Below are 20309 nucleotides of genomic sequence, written 5' to 3' on the forward strand. Positions count from 1 at the left end.
CTGGACTCAGTCAGTCCCTGCATGAATCAATCAAATCTTGATTCACTTATCAATCAAATCAGCCATGAGTCTACCTACCTTGCTAGTATTTTTAATTTGCTCAAAAGGAAAATGTATGGTTATATGCTATAGCATAAACTATGCAGGTTTTAGAAATTGACTGAGTACTTACTTCAATTAAATTAAAGGGTGTGCAGTATGTGGTACTGTACACCAGGTCTATTCTATTTCCCTTCAAGGGCTAAGCTACTGCTGTTTTTCTCCCTGGTAGTTAATTGATCAAGGCCAAGTGTAAATCAGTACCAGATTAGAAGAGAATGAAAACCAACGAGACCGAGGGCCTGGAGTTGTATAGCAAATTGCACTATTCTGTTCCCTGTGCCAGTGAATCTGACACCCCCTGTTCTCTGTCGCCCCTGCCAGGTTTGAGTTGCGCATCGAGGCCATGGTCCTGCGTGAGGAGTTCTTTCAGTCCTGCGCTGTGATGAGCCGTGAGATCGATGTCATCCGCGTGGCCACCAAAGGTAATGATGCTCACACACCGCTGCCCCGCCAGCGGCCACAGCCGCCCACTGGCGCTGCCACACATCGTCGACTGGTGACCCAGAGTCACGGCGCTGAGGTGTGACAAGGACCCAGTGTGTATGTGCGGGTGCGTGCGTGTTATATGAGCTGGTGCTATATTCGGACAGATTTATAACTGGTTCAGGGAACAGAACAGAAAACCTGAAAATAACAAAATTATTTGAGGAACAGAAACCAAACAAAAAACAAAAGTGATCTATACTGTTCCGTAACAGAACTGTTATTTTGAAAGCATGGGAACCGGTTAATAATGTTATTTTATGTTCTGGACATTTTCTTCCAACAAAAATCACAACAAAGCGACTATGCAAAGCCCTCATTCTGTCACTCAGAAATGTATTCCAGAGTCTGCCTGCCAGCTGGAAATCTTTGCCAGTGGGTGTGCGTGTATGTGTAGGCTACATGCCCCTCCCCTCTGAAGCATAGGTTACTGTAGCCTACTGACGACATTACAAGCGTAATTCAGAAATTAGGGAGGGATGTTTAATTAGAGAATAATGGATAGACTTTTTCAATGCTTGTTAAGGATACTATAGTTATCACGTTTCACATTGGATTGATTAGCTACAAAAAGTAAGACACGTTTTTAATTCTAGCTAACGTTTGCTCTGGTCCAACGTTAAACCAACTCGGAAGTACAAAGACATTCAAAGTTCCTCCATAGAAGCCACTCCTCCGTAGGTATAATTCTGTGGGCCTAATTCAGATAATGCATAACATAACAAGATGCCCAGCGCTTCAAGGCAAGCTTCCGCCATCCTCTTGTTCTCTCCTCACCCTCAAAATGTCAGTTGCATCTCATGCCCTACACTGTGACTGGCAGCACAGTGTGTGTGTTTGTCATTCATTATGATTAAACCATGCTATTATGGCAAAATACAATTTGCTCTTTTAATGACTTTCCTATACAGATTAAATTGCTTACCTGCTCCACAGCAAGTTTCTCAATCTGCACTGATTGGTGAAGTAATTTAATGTTGAGCTAAATGTAAAGAATTTTTTTTTTTTTTTTTTACAAAGGAACAGAAAGAAATGATATAAACCAGTCCTTTTTTGGGGTTCATACCGGTTCAGAACTTAATTTTTCTGGTCAGAACAGTGGAACGGAACAAAATATACTGCTCAAAAAAATAAAGGGAACACTTAAACAACACATCCTAGATCTGAATGAAAGAAATAATCTTATTAAATACTTTTTTCTTTACATAGTTGAATGGGCTGACAACAAAATCACACAAAAATAATCAATGGAAATCCAATTTATCAACCCACGGAGGTCTGGATTTGGAGTCACACTCAAAATTAAAGTGGAAAACCACACTACAGGCTGATCCAACTTTGATGTAATGTCATTAAAACAAGTCAAAATGAGGCTCAGTAGTGTGTGTGGCCTCCACGTGCCTGTATGACCTCCCTACAACGCCTGGGCATGCTCCTGATGAGGTGGCGGATTGTCTCCTGAGGGATCTCCTCCCAGACCTGGACTAAAGCATCCGCCAACTCCTGGACAGTCTGTGGTGCAACGTGGCGTTGGTGGATGGAGCGAGACATGATGTCCCAGATGTGCTCAATTGGATTCAGGTCTGGGGAACAGGCGGGCCAGTCCATAGCATCAATGCCTTCCTCTTGCAGGAACTGCTGACCCACTCCAGCCACATGAGGTCTAGCATTGTCTTGCATTAGGAGGAACCCAGGGCCAACCGCATCAGCATATGGTCTCACAAAGGGGTCTGAGGATCTCATCTCGGTACCTAATGGCAGTCAGGCTACCTCTGGCGAGCACATGGAGGTCTGTGCGGCCCCCCAAAGAAATGCCACCCCACACCATGACTGACCCACCGCCAAACCGGTCATACTGGAGGATGTTGCAGGCAGCAGAACGTTCTCCACGGCGTCTCCAGACTCTGTCACGTCTGTCACGTGCTCAGTGTGAACCTGCTTTCATCTGTGAAGAGCACAGGGCGCCAGTGGCGAATTTGCCAATCTTGGTGTTCTCTGGCAAATGCCAAACGTCCTGCACAGTGTTGGGCTGTAAGCACAACCCCCACCTGTGGACGTCGGGCCCTCATACCACTCTCATGGAGTCTGTTTCTGACCGTTTGAGCAGACACATGCACATTTGTGGCCTGCTGGAGGTCATTTTGCAGGGCTCTGGCAGTGCTTCTCCTGCTCCTCCTTGCACAAAGGCGGTGGTAGCGGTCCTGCTGCTGGGTTGTTGCGCTCCTACGGCCTCCTCCACGTCTCCTGATGTACTGGCCTGTCACCTGGTAGCGCCTCCATGCTCTGGACACTACGCTGACAGACACAGCAAACCTTCTTGCCACAGCTCGCATTGATGTGCCATCCTGGATGAGCTGCACTACCTGAGCCACTTGTGTGGGTTGTAGACTCCGTCTCATGCTACCACTAGAGTGAAAGCACCGCCAGCATTCAAAAGTGACCAAAACATCAGCCAGGAAGCATAGGAACTGAGAAGTGGTCTGTGGTCCCCACCTGCAGAACCACTCCTTTATTGGGGGTGTCTTGCTAATTGCCTATAATTTCCACCTGTAGTCTCTTCCATTTGCACAACAGCATGTGAAATTTATTGTCAATCAGTGTTGCTTCCTAAGTGGACAGTTTGATTTCACAGAAGTGTGATTGACTTGGAGTTACATTGTGTTGTTTAAGTGTTCCCTTTATTTTTTTGAGCAGTGTATATAATGGTTGTCACGTCGGTTGGAAGGAGACGACCAAGGTGCAGCGTGGTGAGCGTACATATTATTTTTATTAGAAAAGACGCCGAACAAAACAATAAACACTATCCAACATACCGTGAAGCTAAAGGCTATGTGCCCTAAACAAAGTAAACTTCCCACAACCCAAGGAGGGAAAAAGGGCTACCTAGGTATGGTTCCCAATCAGAGACAACGATAGACAGCTGTCCCTGATTGAGAACCATAGCCGGCCAAAACATAGAAAATAAAGAACATAGAAAAAGGAACATAGAATACCCACCCTAGTCACACCCTGGCCTAACCAAAATAGAGAATAAAACCCTCTCTATGGCCAGGGCGTGACAATGGTTCTGTTCAGAACTAATCGACTGAATAATCATTTTGATCCCAAACCCTGGTTCATGCAGAGGAGGTTTTCAGGTTAATGACATAAATGTGGGTTCATGCAATGAACAGACATGTAAATACAGAGATACAGAGATAGAAAGATACTGAGATACATACTGTATTTACAGATATATAGAGAAATGGATGGATGCACCTGGAGATTTTTTCAGGGGTAGGGATAGTAAACCTCATTTGGTTAATGGTTAATGATTGCAAAGGACAAAACAGACTGTGCTGACAAACAGTTGAAACCAGTGGATGGCCGCGGTGTGCTGTAGGGTGCCCATTAAGCTCTGCGTCTGAAACCAATCATATGATCCACAGTCAACTTGTTTTTCTAATTTGGGCTCTGAAATATGCAAGTTGTTGACATTTATTGCAGTACAGTGGGCCTATGCATGATTTATTGGTATGCAACTACTGTAGCTAATACATTCAAATGAGCTTGGTAGTGCCTAAAGAGCAGCACCAATTTAGCAAATGATTTGCCCTGATACATTTAGTAAGCTAAACATGTCTTGAGAGTGCAGGCTGCTGTACAATTTGTATTGTGAGGCCTTTTAGGGCATGACACAGGGTTTTTGAATGATTCATAAAACGGCTTGACACAGAGTTTCACCTCTCAGTGAATTTGGGGCTTTACAACACAGGTAGAAGGGATTGAGCCCTGATCTCCAGTGCAGAGCCTTATGTGACATGTGTCGGGAGTGTTATCCACTCGATCACAGCTCTGCACATTGATGCAACGTTGGAAAAGTTGGTATGAGCCGTCGTTATTTTGTGGGTGTTTTTTGTGTTTACTCCATCTCATCATGAATAGCTTTTGATCTAGGATGTGCATGTACATATATGATGCATTTTGTTACGCTGTTGTCCATTCGCTATTTAAACAAAGGTCAAGTCACAGACAATCTACTTCTTGATTGTGATTACTAGTGAAACCAGACTCTTGGTGTGGGCCGACATTACTCCTAATGAGTAGCTAGCTGTATTGTACAGTATTTGAAATATCAATAGGCCTACAGTCATGCTAGAACTATGACATCTCTATACAGTTGTATACCTCAGTTGAAAGCTAGCTTGAGTTGTAGTGGAAGTGTATGGTGGAAGTTAATTCCAAACAGAGATGGTGTTTGATAGGGAGAAGACCTGGGTTGAAATACTTGAAAATAATTTCCTAATACTTTGAGCGTTTGCTTGAGTCTGCCTGGAGTGCCAGATGGGCGGGGTTTGCAGTTTTGGAACTTTTCTATTAGTTTATTAAGCCAGGCAAGCTCAACTAGGCACAGGTAAAGTATTTGAATCGATTTTTGAAGTATTTGAAACCCAGATCTGATGGAGGTTGCTGCTGAATGCTCTGTGTGCTATGGGTTTGTATTGACCCCTCTCTCTCTGTAGAGCTGATGACTTGTGAGGAACTACACGCCATCCTCCACCTGGTCCTGCAGGCTGGAAACATCATGAACGCTGTAAATAAACGATGCCATTATCTCTCACTCCCCCCCACCCCACCCTTTTCTATTTATCTATCCTCACTCTCTCTTCCTCTCTTTCTCTCTCTCCTCAATCACTCACTCAGTCGGTCTCTCTCTCTCTCTCTCTCTCTCTCTCTCCATCAATCTGTGACATCTGTCTCGTTCTTTCCCCCCCCATCTCTCCTCTCTCCCTCTCTCCTCATCTGTCTGATATGACGATGGCTAAGGTGGGATAATGGCTTTTATGTCTCCACTATGACACTGCTCGTTACTCCTCCTCCCTGTCCCGCAGGGCGGCTACGCGGGCAACGCCGTGGGCTTCAAGCTGTCATCGCTCCTCTCGCTGGCCAACACCAAGGCCAACAAACCTGGCATGAACCTGCTGCATTTTGTGGCTTTGGTGAGTCTGACCGAGAGAGACGGGAGGAGACAGACTGAAGGAGACACACGGACTTGCACACACACCACAGGATATTGATGGCACCTTAATTGGGTAGGACGAGCTCACAGTAATGGCTGGAACGGAATAAATGAAACAGTATCGAACTCATCAAACATGATAAACATGGTTTCCATTCTATTCCATGCACTCCATTCCAGCCATTATTTTAGCCGTCCTCCCCTCAGCAGCCTCCTGTAAAACACACACACACACACACACACACTGGAGGAGACAGACACACTGGAGGAGACAGACACACTAGAGGATAATAATAGTCCCTACGTTGATGCATTCAAAGATGCACCAGTAGGTGCATATTAGCACATACACTAATATGCTAGAATTTGCTGAATGTACGACCAAATGTGGAATGTAGGCCTATTGTACATCTCTTAACTTAGTTGAAAAGCTAAGGGATTGGCCAAAACATGGCTAAGTTATTGACAAATCAAAAATCTGATTTCCCTTGTCCATTTAAAACAATGTAAATCGACTCCACAGTGGCTTATCAACTTGAAACTTATCATCGCCATCATGGCCATCCCTAAAATAAACCATACTGAATTTGGTACTGATATTTCAAAAAACAAGGAAACTATTATTTTAACAACTCATTCTTTGCATGTGTAACGCTAATGCTCAAAATCATCTGCATTCACCTTATCCTCATGAAAAATGTCAGAATCACTTCAGATTTTGTATTTATACTCATTACATCAGTCTTTAATGGCTTTCGAGACCTTCGTACCTATAGATGCATGTTAGCACATATGCTAATGCTACAAATACTATATGTTATTTTTAAAAGTACTTTTAGCATTATCCTATTTGCTATAGTTCACCTATAGGTACAGTGGAGCCATTTTTGAATGCAGCAACAAGTTTAAGTCAGATTGACTCAAGATTTGGTATATAGACTCCATGAATTAGCCTCTAATGAATTTTAGAATTATAAGGTGCTGCATTCAAAGTCGGCCATGGTACACCACTAGATTGCACCATATCACACCAGGGCTATGTCAAAGGTCTAGGTGATGTGGGTAAGGCGGAGTCAGGCGCAGGACACAGAGATGAGTAATAATCGTAACTTTACAAAAAAAAATCTATATTCCATGAAGGAGACAATAATCCAGATCACAAAGCGAGACAGCATGACAATAACAAACACGCACAAAAACCAAGGGGAAACCAGAGGGTTAAATAGGGAATAATGATTATGGAATGGAAACCAGGTGTGTACAATGAAGACAAAACAAATCGAAAATGAAACATGGATCGGTGGTGACTAGAAAGCCGGTGACCTCGACCGCCGAACGCCGCCCGAACAAGAAGAGGGACCAACTTCGGCGGAAGTCGTGACAGGCTATAAGAACTGAACCGATGGACATGGGGCCATGAAATGTGTCATGTAGATCTTATATGAATATAAAGTCACTGCAACCTTAGATGGTTGCACCAGACGAATTGGTGGCAATATAGATGTCATTGGCACCAGTGGCACCATAGGGATACTAGAGCAATAACTAGTGATCAAATGGACTTTGTCTCATGCAAATGAGTGTTAGGTTTAAATTATGCAGGTGAACAATGTGATGTATTGTGATTAGTATATCTGTATAATCACACATAGTTGCCCTTTTATGTAGTCTGAACTTAGTGAAAAGTGGCTATTTTATTTAGGTCCTGCCGCTTGCGCAGTCAGCGTATTACAGCCGTGAGAGTGTATTGAAGTATTTTGGAATGCTAATGTGGAGTCTACCAACTGAGATTGAAATCATTTAGAAAAACAGATTGACAAATATTTAACCTTTATTTAACTAGGCAAGTCGTAAATATTCCATGACATTGATGTTTGAGTAAACAGAGACTAAATGAGAGAAATGTTGAATATTGCAGGATGGCAGATGTTAAGGTGTTGAATTCCACCATCCTTATGTATTTAAGCTTTTTTCAAACTTTCAGATTGGAAATTACATTTACGTCATTTAGCAGACGCTCTTATCCAGAGCAACTTACAGTAGTGAATGCATACATTTCATACATTTTTTTTCTGTACTGGCCCCCCCATGGGAATCGAACCCACAACCCTGGCGTTGCAAACACCATGCTCTACCAACTGAGCTACAGGGAAGCCAATTACAAGCGGGATATGGGTGTACATAATAAAGCATTATTCAAGGATAATTATAATTCATTTTCAATCTACTCAGGAGGCACAGAAGAAGGACGAGAAGCTGCTGAAGTTCCCTGAGAAACTTCAGGACATCCAGAGCGCTTCCAGGTAAATAGTCCTTCATTATGCGGTCTTCATGACGTCAGAAACTTGCAAACTGGGAAAAATCCGTTTGAACAGTCCTCCAACTAATAATTTCCGTAAAGTAGGACACTCAGGTGTCAAATATGTGCCGCAACTACGACGTCACCTATTCAGGAAATTACTTAGAAGACAGCATTTTCAGCAGTTAAATGCAACAACAATACATTATCAAAATCAATCTAAACTCAGCAAAAAAAGAAACGTCCTCTCACTGTAAACTGCGTTTATTTTCAGCAAACTTAATGGCCCTAGCCCTCCCCCTCCGATCCAACAGGTCCCAGAGGTGCTCAATGGGATTGAGATCCGGGCCTTTCGCTGGCCATGGCAGAACACTGACATTCCTGTCTTGCAGGAAATCACTCACAGAACGAGCAGTATGGCTGGTGGCATTGTCATGCTGGAGGGCCATATCAGGATGAGCCTGCAGGAAGGGTACCACATGAGGGAGGAGGATGTCTTCCCTGTAACGCACAGCGTTGAGATTGCCTGCAATGACAACAAGCTCAGTCCGATGATGCTGTGACACACCACCCCCAGACCATGACAGACCCTCCACCTCCAAATCGATCCCGCTCCAGAGTACAGGCCTCAGTGCAACGCTCATTCCTTCAAAGATAAACGCAAATCCGACCATCACCCCTGGTGAGACAAAACCATGACTCGTCAGTTAAGAGCACTTTTTGCCAGTCCTGTCTGGTCCAGCGACGGTGGGTTTGTGCCCACAGGCGACGTTGTTGCCGGTGATGTCTGGTGAGGACCTGCCTTACAACAAGCCTACAAGCCCTCAGTCCAGCCCCTCTCTCTCCTGGTGTAACTCGGGCAGTTGTTGTTGCCATCCTGTACCTGTCCCGCAGGTGTGATGTTCGGATGTACCGATCCTGTGCAGGTGTTACACGTGGTCTGCCACTGCGAGGACGATCAGCTGTCCGTCTCCCTGTAGCGCTGTCTTAGACTTCTCACAGTACGGACATTACAACATATTGCCCTGGCCACATCTGCAGTCCTCATGCTTCCTTGCAGCATGCCTAAGGCACGTTCACACAGATGAGCAGGGACCCTGGGCATCTTTCTTTTGGTGTTTTTCAGAGTCAGTAGAAAGGCCTCTTTAGTGTCCTAAGTTTTCATAACTGTGACCTTAATTTCCTACCGTCTGTAAGCTGTTAGTGTCTTAATAACTGTTCCACAGGTGCATTTTCATTAATTGTTTATGGTTCATTGAACAAGCATGGGAAACAGTGTTTAAACCCTTTACAATGAAGGTCTGTGAAGTTATTTGGATTTTTACGAATTATCTTTGAAAGACAGGGTCCTGAAAAAAGGGCATTTCTTTTTTTGCTGAGTTTATTTATACCGTTTTTGAACTCTGTAATTTGTTTGTGACCATAATAACTGTAGTTTATGGTTGACATACCTAGTTAGCCGTTAGCCAATTGGCATTTTCAATGACTTCAAAGCACGTGAATACATACAACTTAATGCTCAGAGTTTATATGTTTTGTTTCAAAACACTCTGACGTCAAGAACGCAGCATTTGCACTGCTTTCCTTTGACAGGAGTTTTAGAACTAGTTCACCTAGAAGACGCCCAGTCAATTTCACACCTGTTATCTATGAATGCCCTATACTGTATAAGGACTTTTATTGGGCTCTTTTCACAATCAATATCACTAACTCAGTTCCTGGAATGCTATGTGTAGCCTATAGGTTCTTGCTTCAGCCACGGCTCTTTGAGAGCATTAGCACGATTATTTCCCTCCATTAACCCTATCTGTATATGTTGCCTTTATATGACTACTACTGGAGGATGATTTGTGCTTAAACCTGCAGTCTGGTAACATTTCTGCAGCCCCCCCATCCCTTAGTTGTTTACCTAAACAGGTGGTGGGGTGTCCTGTTTGTAGTTTTCTGAACTGCAGACCGCTGCTTTAATAAGACTGCAGCTTTAAGTCTGGTTACATTTCTCCAGTCGCATACCTCAGCTGTTTACCAAGTGGCGAGGTGCCCACTTTGTTGTTTTATGAATCGCAGACTGCAGATTTAATGACATAGAAAAAAATATATGGTACAATACATACTCATAGTTTAAATGCAATCAAATGAAGAAGTTGGTAATTGGCTAGAATAACAGCAGCATTGAATGAAATCACAGATCCCTACTACAGCCTTGAGTTGAATTTCAAATGGCGCTGGCAGTATACTGCACTGTTTAGGATGCATTATCTTCACTGTGGCTGTCAAGATCTTTTACAAGGTGATCTCTGCATGATACAGTTCAGCTCTCTCTCTCTCCTGGTGTGCCAACAGATAATGCTCCGCTGTGGATATGCTAACACATCATCCTTACTTCCAGCCTCTCTAACTGTCGTGCCTTCACCTTTATCGAATGCACTGTAGATAAGTCTTTGAATTTAAGTGCCATACAGTGTAACATGGTCCATTTCTGCCACAGTGAACCAGTGTTCCCAACAACATAGCAATTTCTAAAGCACCATCAATACCACTGATTGATACAAGCCAAGGCATTTCTGTGTTATTATTATTTATTTATTTATTTATTTTTATATATATATACACCATTTAAAATACACTTTCATCTATTTTATGTGTGGTCCCAGCAGGAATCCAACACACAACCCTGATGTTGCGAGCACCACGCTCTACTAACTGAGCTACACAATGTATTTTAACAGCATTTGGATGATTTGCATATCCCCGCAGAATATCAGTGGAAAACATTGAGTTGGAGTTCTCGTCTCTCTACGTCAGGACCAGATCCCTGGAGGAGAAGGTCCAGAGTGACCCAGAGCTCCTGGAGCAGCTGGACCCCTTCCTGCAGGTGGCACATTCAGTCAGAATCTAATTTGGGAATTCTGCTCAGTGAATGCTGATTACGGTGCATGAGGGCGGCACACAGTGAAGGCATCCTTAGCCAGTTGTGGTACAAAAGCGGATCTTAGGGTGACTGTAACAAAGAAATGTATATCAGATAACTTACCATTATGGTCTCAATTGGAAGAACACCCTATAAGCATAACAAAATATTGGCCAATATGGGCCAATATCCTACATCCCTGATATACGGTATCACCAAGCCCCCTGTTTTTGGTATATTTTGATGGTAATAATATGTTATAATTCTTTTATATCTAATCTGTGTCTGTCATCCATTGTCTGCAATCCCCAACAGTGCTCCACAAGGACACTCCAGGACCTGAAGAGGTGTAGGCTGGACCTGCGGAAGGAGGGTAATGCGCTTATTGACTTCTTCTGTGAAGACAAGGACACCTTCATGCTGGATGAGTGCTTCCGCATCTTCCAGGACTTCTGTCTCAAGTTCAAAAAGGCTGTCAAGGTGAGGTGTTTTCAATTCAAATCTTTTAAGTCTCTACTATGTAGTTTCAGATAAGTAATGTAACTCACATTCTCTATTTAACCTACAAATGCACACTCCCATTAACCTGCACTGTATTTCCTGAAGTAACAAAACTAATAAACTCTTCAAAAGGACATACTGCTGTAGGTGTATGTAAACATATAACAAAATGTGGAAAAAGTCAAGGGGTCTGAATACTTTCCGAAGGCACTGTACACTGTTATTTATTAGCCCGTCCTTTCGCTGTCTCTGTCAGGATAACCTGGAGCGGGAGCATAAGGAGGCGGCCAGGCAGCGGCGTCTCAGAGAGCTGGAGGAGAAGCGCTTTGCCTGGAATGCCGACCAGCAGCAGGCTGCCGGCGCCGGTAATGGCGGCTTCGGCCGCAGCAGCAGTGAGAATGACATGGATATGCTCACCAAGGAGGGCCTCCTGGACTTCCTCCAGCAGCGTCCCGCCAGCCCCCACAGCCCCCTGGGTCGTTCAGCCAGCGCCCGTCGCCACCGCCACACCGTGGTCGCCATGGCCGACCGCGAGCTTCACGACTACCTGGAGCTGTTCGGCAGTGGCGCGGCACTACCAGCAGACTATGCCAACAAGTTCAACAGCCTGCCGCGCACCGGCCGCACCCTCCATCGGAGAACCGCCCCCTGGCTTGTGTCCCAGGATGACAAACACAAGCTGGAGAATGGGCAGCAGGTGCTGGCCACGTCACACCGGGCTGAGACAGAGCCCATCAGCCCCTTGGCCATGTACTCTTCCACAGGCTTTAATGCCAACGAGGAACCGTATAACAATAATAACAACTACACGACCGTGTCCGAGGGGAGCTATCTGCCTCGCTCATGTCAGAACCGTAACATATTTCAGAAGACGCCCAACCCCGGAGTGAGCGTCACGGCACAAATGAACGTCAGCGTGGAGAGGCACACGCTAGTCCCGGGAATTCAACAGTTTGACCTCCCCAGTCCGAACAATAACACAAATCACATGCACTTTGTTGACCACAAAGACGTGGTGGTAACGGACTTAGAAATGGAGAAGGAGTCTCCAAAGACACTCATTTTGGATACCCCTCCTCCTTGTCCAAAGAGTTTGGAAAGAGGACCAGAGCCCGTGGCATGGGAAGGTAAAATGCCGTCCTCTCAGTTTGTGGTGGGCTCGCTTCAGAAGGAGGACAAGGAGGACAGCAGCACCGTCTCCTCAACCACCTGCAATATGCCCCTCCCTCTTGACCCCTCCGTATCCAATAAGAAACCGGTGTTCTACATCTTAGACTGCACAGAAACGGACTGCTCCGTAGCGCTTGACTACTCTGAGATCGAAAGCTCGCTTCTAATGAGGGAAGGATTGGTCCCCTATGTAAAAAACACTGACTGGAACAACATCCAGGGGAACCTTCGAGACCCCAGCTCACTATCCTCCAACTCCAACTTTGATTCCGCATCCAAAACCGATCAGTCCGTCTCTGCCTCCACAAATGAGCTGTCGGCATCAAAGTCCACAGACAAACGTGCCCCATCCGTTGGCTCACTCGTCACCATGGAAGAGGGGGACACAGATAGCTGGGACACGGCGGAGGCTAGGCAGGTGGACGAGAAAGCTGTACAGACATATAGCCCTAAACCAACACACGCCAAGACCAAGAATGTGTCAAAAGTTTCCAAAAACAGCAAAGTAGGTTGCGGCGTCAGGATGTTGACCACCACTGAGAACCAGGGCATGCGGAAGGTGGTGCCCATCACCAAGCTCAGCCGGACTGGCAGAAACGCAAGGCGGGTGGAGAGACCCGCTGGGGGCCATGATGGTGCCAGGCAGCCGCTCATCGACAAGAGCACCCCAGCCAGGGAGCGGGGTGAGAAAACCGGTAGGCCCGCCCGCCACTCCAGCTTGCCCCCAGAGGAGACCAAATCCCAGGGGAATGTTGGCCTCTCTGGCTGGGCACGTGACCTCAACCCGCGAAAACCCTCCTTCCGCAAGCCCAGCGCCAAGCCGCTGAGGAACCTGCCCAAGCCACCACCAGAGGAGAAGATGTGCCGCTCCACCATGAGAGCCCTGGCTGCTCAGGCCCAAGGTCAGGTTAGGACACCCTCTGAGGCTAGCGCTCCCGAGACACCTACTCACAGCTCCAAAACCCCATCAGCCACCCTGCCTGGCTGGGCACGCAACACTGTGGCCTCCTCCTCTCGGACCACCAAGAAGGAACTCGCTCCAACCCTCTCCAACCCCCCGACCCCCTCCAGGAGCCCCTCTCTCCTGTCCCGGAGCAGCTCCCAGAGTCAAGCACCCGCTCGGTCTCCAGCCGCTGCCACAACCACACCTCCTGCCAAAGGAGGGCAGCATTCACCCCGGGGGGAGGAGAAGGAGAAGGCCCAAGGGGGTGGTCTGCAGAAGGTGCAGAGCGTCAGGGCATCAAGCCGGACGAGCACCCAGCGTAGCGACACCCCCCCATCGCCGCCCACCCGCGAGCGCTCACGCAAGAGCAGCAGCTTCTCTGAAAAATCTGTCCAATCTACTACGTCATGTAAGACCATCAAGCCCACCTGGAAGTAGAAATCAAATATGGTGGAACTTGATTGGAGCAAGAGAGGAAGAAATGTACTATGGTTTTACCCACATACAGTAGACTAACATTTTGTGTCCTCTTTCATTAGCTACTCTAAGACATACCACCTCATCCATATGAAGTCATTATGCAGGGCTCCGTCAACACGTATTGTATGAACTGCAAAAATATATAATGCACTGTATAAGATTATTTCTTCATGAGCCCCCGTTTGTTTTTGAGCATTCTTCACAGGGAGACAGAACTGACAAATGGCAAAATCCCCCTTTTTTCCTCCTTTGCCTGCTTTGTGGTCTTAAACTATATGTAATAAGGTATAATAACATGTCAAAATAGAAGAAGAATTATTATGCTTTTTTTACAACCCATTTTAAGATGGTGTTTACATGGTATTTACTTAAAAACTATGTGGTAGTAACAATGGATATTTTCTGGTACTCACCTCAAAGAATTCAACACTATTGGTAATTTACTGTTACCAAATGGTACATAGAGACACGTGTGTTAATGAATCTCATGTGATTACTATACAATTATTAGATAATTACCATTTTAACAAGTACTTTCTAGGTAACTACCTGGTAAACAGTGACTGTAAAACGAAGTGTTACTGAAAACCCACCACTGAACAGGTTAGAATGCTGCTAATTAGCTTTGACAATTTGGGGACTGTGTTAGTGTCTTCATTCAGGGTATGAGCTTTGTAAGACGCTGCCTTGCTGCTGTTGTGATTGTGACTTTGATTTCTGTGGTTCTCTACTTTCCTTTGCACAGCCGTACTATACAGTAGACTGGAGTCCACACTGAATATTGCTTTGTTTTTCACTTTACTGATTTAGTCTGAGTCTGATCCGATAGGGTTAATTTGGAATTGGCAAAAAGAGCTGGTCCAATCAGTGTCCTCTCAGATACTATGGGCGGGACAATAGTGAAAATAACTATTCAAGGTCTTATTCACTAGAAACCAAACGGGGGGACGGAATAAGAAACAAAGAAACAACGGTTTTCGTTTTCTGTTTGCACTAATGAATATGGCCCTGGCTCAGTGTCATTGTACTCCTCAGCAGTTGGCCACTGAGTTCCTTTCCCGCTCCACTGAAGTTATACCTCGGTTATACTTGACATTGCAGAAATAGTATATATTAAAAAAGTCAAAAATAAAAGGCCATAGAAGAAATGCCCATAGGCCCTATTCAATCGAACCGGGTTTCCGGGGTTACTGTAAGTTAAATATACATTATTGTTGATGTGCTGCATTGTCTTGGACAAAATGATATGTGCAGTCAAACATTAGGAAACTGAACTATATTTGAATTCTAATTTTGTTTTTCACTTGTTTTGGAAACCTGGTTGTCAGTGTTTGATTGAATCAGGTTGTGTACTGAATCATTACTATTGCAAGTACAGAAAGTTATTGAGTCATTATCCTCTGTTTATGATACTCTAGTTAGTTATTTGGTATGATTCCACTGTAAAGTTTTACCTTTACCTCTTAGAATACAGTACATGCCAAGGGTGTACTTTGTCATGCAATGTATTTTCATGTACTTGTGGTACTTTTGACATTTGTATGTATGTATCAATAACAATCAATGTTTCTAAATGTTCTCGAAAAAACGTCTCCATTCTAGCATGGAGTAGAAATATTTTTCCGGCTTCATGCTATAGCTAGACCAACACTAACGCTATGAAAAACAACATTGAACATGTAGCTCTACAGACTGAAGTAACACCCAACATGGTGTTGTTTGTCTCTGCGTTTTGTCACAATAATCGTCTTTGTAATCCTTGACTTTTCTACTGTGAATGTTGTCATCTCCTGATTTTTGTACTACTTGACATTGTGTAATTGTGTTCCTTGACCGCCACCGGTCGTGATCAAAGTAATACTGTAGATTCTTCAGCCCTGCAATTGCTCCTCACTAGACTGGTCCAAGATCAGTTTGTGCTGTCTTGCTGAGTCCTATGGTTATTGGCAAGCCAGCACAAACAGATCTGGAACCATGCCTGCTTGTCACACCAGTTGCCTTTCAAACAGCATTGTGACATTGACATAAACAACAACAACTAGATTGCATTAACTTGAAGCTTGATGTTGCCGTCCCATAATCAGTGTCTCTTAAATTGTAAATAAGAGTAGAAATCCTCCCTACGTTCCATTGCACCTACCAAAATAGCTATTAGACTGGATACTACAAATCACGGGCTTAGCCGATTAGCCATCCACTCTGTGTACATAGTGTAAAGACATACTATTTTTGATTATACGTAGAGCTCGCAATATGTTTACACGTAGCAAACTGTATATGGAGGCTTGGAAATAGTGAAGGTGAAAGGATTCTGTTGACAAGAGGAAGTGGTTAACCAGACTTTTTCCTTTCTTGAAATTCCCACAATGAACATCATCGTTGTTCACAGATCATATATTGAGGCACTCAATTCAACTTGTCTTGAATCAACAATGTAAAGCTACTGTACTCTAAGTCTGAGGATATCTCAAAAAGCATATCTATACAGTTGTTGTACCATTTCTGTCTGCAACGTTGAAAACCCACTACTGAAAATGTTTGAATGCTGCTAATTAGCTTTGACAGTTTGAAGACTGTGTTAGTGTCTTAATTCAGGGTATGAGCTTTGTAAGACGCTACCTTGCTGCTGTTGTGATTGTTGTACCATTTCTGTCTGCAACTCTCAGAGTAAGCTTAAGAGAGCCCATTTTAAATCGACCCTACAGGCCACATCCCTGCAGTAGGCCATGATATGTGTATCTCCCTGCTCTCTGCAATGCAAATGAAGTGAGGCAGTGAATGTCACAAAAGACCCAGAGGCCATACGTCAGCCCAGATGGGCGCGTCTCAAATGGCACCCTATTCCCTATATAGTGCACTACTTTTGACCAGGGCCCATAGGGCGCACAATGCTCCTCTCTCCCTCTCTTTTCCCATCTACAGTCACAGTCAAACTGTATGACAGATCTCTTGTCCACCAGACTTAACACAATGTCCAGTCATTTACAAGGATGGCCCTTTACAAGAGCGGCCTCCCACATCTTATCGCACAATGCCTCCTGCTGCTGGGCTAATTTTAAGAGGGGCATGTCGACAATGGGTGGTCTTGCGTCAGAGCCACTAAATACGGTGGGACTTCAATACGAAATGTCTACCCTTGCATCCACCCACCACTCTGTCGCCACTTCCTTGTTATGGGATGGTAACCATGACATCCCGGTCCAGCAGCTCAGTCAGGACGCTGTGAGACTGAACACTAGAAGTGGTCCGTCTGACTAATAGCCTTAGCCTTTCTAAACTTAGGCCCGACTCCTAATCATGACAGAGCAGGCGCCTGGCAACCCAAAACGGTGTTGAAACATTTGTCCAATGTTGCCCAACCCAAACCGAATGGTGGCGATTAAGATTTTCCCTTTGATTGATTTGATGTTGGTGGTTTTTCAAGCCAACTCAAGAAGTTGCACGCACACAATACAGTGACTTCATCGACAGTAGGCTACAGTTCATGTTCACCTTCAAATGTTGACCTTAAATCACAGTGTGAGCTATTGGCATGCATTCCTAGGTGATGGACCTACGTGATGGTGCTTGTGTGTTGGAACTGAAAGCAAGGAGGAATGTTTTCTAGCCTGATCCCAGATCTGTTTGTGCTTTATAGCCAACAATATGATTGTTGTCATGGCCTGACAGCGCAAACAGATCCGGAACCAGACTTGGTGTTTTTTACTGTTTTAATGTGATTCTTTATGGGGATCAGACTACGCATATCTTAGCTAGAGTTCCCACCACTCTATATAGCTGCTCCACTTAATTGCCTTGGTTCTGCTTTGCTGCCTTCTTCTCCAAGTCACTGTCTTCGATGTTAATAAACTCAAACTTCTACCTGGAGAAAATGACTGTAATCACTAGACTACACAGGGCTGAATATTATAATGTTATTCTACAGCACTGATAATGTTTTAAAGTTATGATGTGAAACAAAATCAATAAAATCACCTGATGCTGTGTCACTTTGAAGCCGTGAAGCTTTTTTCTCTCCTTCTCAGCCTTTTTCCGTCAGGAATGGACATGGTTGTGAATCTGAAACTATGCATGGATCATATTGTTTTTTGTATGCATTCTACAAGGGGCTGTTCTAAGCAGACATACCGAGGGCTGCACTACAGTGTGCTAGACATTTAACCCCCTTTCTCTCATCTGTTTTGTTAATTAAAGGGAGAGTAACCAATCATGACGTGGAACATGGCCAGCTGCCAAACATTCTCGAATGTTGCAGATAGAAATGCCATGAATACGTGATTCCTTATTCTACATGTTAGAGAGGCATGTTTGTTCTACATAGAAATAGGCTATCTGAACGTTCCAAAACATTGCGTCCTGCTAATTGCGTCCCTGGTCTTTACGACATGAAAATGTTGGCCAACGTTTTGGGAGAACTATCCCTTTAAGTAGTGTATTAACGCCTGAATTCACAGCTCTGTAACATATCAGTGGTAAAACCTTATAGATTTTTGTAAAAAACTATTATGGAAAAGCAGCAAAAAAAGCTAAAAAAAAAATGATATAAGGGTACGGATAGGGTACAAATTGTTCCCTGGGGTAAAAAAATATCCAAATACACAATGTAGGGTACATGTGCAGATAACCTTGTATAATGGTACATTTTTGTACCCTATATTTTGAATATAAAATATACAAACATCCCACTCTAATGTGAGGCTATTTTTCTGTTGTTTTTTTTAATACAAATGTACTGTATTTTGTGTAACCTCAAGGTATAATGATGTATTTTGGCCGCATAAAAGGAACTAATGGCTTTGTCACTGTGTTCGTACCCTAAGACAAATTTGTACTATAATCATTATAATAAAAATATTTCCCAGCATGCTCTAATGCAGGTTGATTTTGTCATTGTTTTGAGTATCTGTGATTTATCTTTAATGTAGATTGATCGAGTATTTATGCTACACAAAGATACATAACATTTTTTTCAAAACTAATGCAATCAGTTGCATTTTTTGCACCCTTTACTGAAATGGTTGTTCCAGTTTCAATGGTTTAGGTAGTCTCCTCATAATGTTCTCATTCTGAATGCAGGTTGCGGGTGAATAAAAATTGTTGGATATCCTAACTTTGGCTGGATTCTGATAGGAATTATACAGCACTTTCCAAGCCAGCATAATGTGACTTGCAGGTAGGGTTGCAAAATTCTGGTAACTTTCCCAAAATTACCAGTTTTCCCAGGAATCCCGATTGGAAGATTCTTGGAAACAGGAGGGAATAAGCAGGAAATCTGTTACCAGAATTTTGTAACCCTACTTGCAGGCCTGATGTGGCCTGCAAACCATGAGCTAAGGCGACTGTATTAGGGTAAAACTAGGCCGCAAAATAAGGCCTTATGAGATATGTAATTTCTTGTCATAAATAATTAATTACATTTTTATGATAACATTAGCCTAGGAACTCACTTGGTGAAGACCACAGGACTGAAAATGAACGAATTCACAGGCAAGGCACACTGTGAAATTATATTGGAGGCGTGGCTTAGTGTGGACGTGGCTTTTTAGTTAATTTCTTTGGGCCACCAGTGAGTGGAAGTGTTGTACCATGTACCTTATCTAAAGTCACCTTTGTACCTGTAGACTATACATTTGGTTATGTTACAGCCTTATTCTCAAATGGATTAAATAAAACATTTTCATCATCAAGCTACACACAATAGCCCATAACGACAAAGAGAAAACAGGTTTTTAGAAATGTTTGCAAATTTATTACAAATAAAATACAAAAAATACCTTATTTACATAAGTATTCCGACGCTTTGCTATGAGACTTGAAATTGAGCTCAGGTGCATCCTGTTTCCATTGATTATCCTTGAGATGTTTCTACAACTTGTTTGGAATCAAATTCAATTGATTGGACATGATTTGGAAAAGCACACACCTGTCTATATAAGGTCTCACAGTTGACAGTGAATGTCAGAGCAAAGATCAAGCCATGAGGTCGAAGGAATTGTCCATAGTGCTCAGAGACAGGATTGTGTACCAAGTTTGGAACCACCAAGACTCTTCCTAGAGCTGGCCGCCCAGCCCAACTGAGCAATCGGGGAAGAAGGGTCTTGGTCAGGGAGGTGACCAAGAACCCGATGGTCACTCTGATAGCGCTCCAGAGTTCCTATGTGGAGATGGGATAACCATCTCTGCAGCACTCCACCAATCAGGCCTTCATGGTAGTGTGGCCAGATAGAAAGCACTCCTCAGTAAAAGGCACATGACAGCTCACTTGGAGTTTGACAATTTGTTTTATTTTTTATTTAACCTTTATTTAACTAGGCTATTCAGTTAAGAACAAAGTCTTCCAAAAGGCACCTAAAGAATCTCAAACAATGAGAAACAAGATTCTCTGGTTTGAAGAAAACAAGATTGAACTCTTTGGCCTGAA

General features: G+C 43.9%; 1 protein-coding gene across 1 annotated transcript in view; it reads left to right on the forward strand.

Moving 5' to 3' along the window:
• LOC106610020 (FH2 domain-containing protein 1) overlaps nucleotides 1-17877 on the forward strand; it is a 60327-nt gene extending 42450 nt beyond the window's left edge. The window contains exons 6-12 of the mRNA XM_014209122.2: nucleotides 424-524; nucleotides 5088-5158; nucleotides 5457-5564; nucleotides 7817-7887; nucleotides 10641-10758; nucleotides 11110-11274; nucleotides 11552-17877. Of these exons, the coding sequence (XP_014064597.2) occupies nucleotides 424-524; nucleotides 5088-5158; nucleotides 5457-5564; nucleotides 7817-7887; nucleotides 10641-10758; nucleotides 11110-11274; nucleotides 11552-13846 (2929 nt within the window). The 3' untranslated portion in view covers nucleotides 13847-17877. The remainder of the gene's footprint in view (nucleotides 1-423; nucleotides 525-5087; nucleotides 5159-5456; nucleotides 5565-7816; nucleotides 7888-10640; nucleotides 10759-11109; nucleotides 11275-11551) is intronic.
• Nucleotides 17878-20309: the final 2432 nt, after the last annotated feature.

This window comes from Salmo salar, chromosome ssa08, assembly GCF_905237065.1.
Source record: "Salmo salar chromosome ssa08, Ssal_v3.1, whole genome shotgun sequence".
Lineage (NCBI taxonomy): Eukaryota > Metazoa > Chordata > Actinopteri > Salmoniformes > Salmonidae > Salmo > Salmo salar.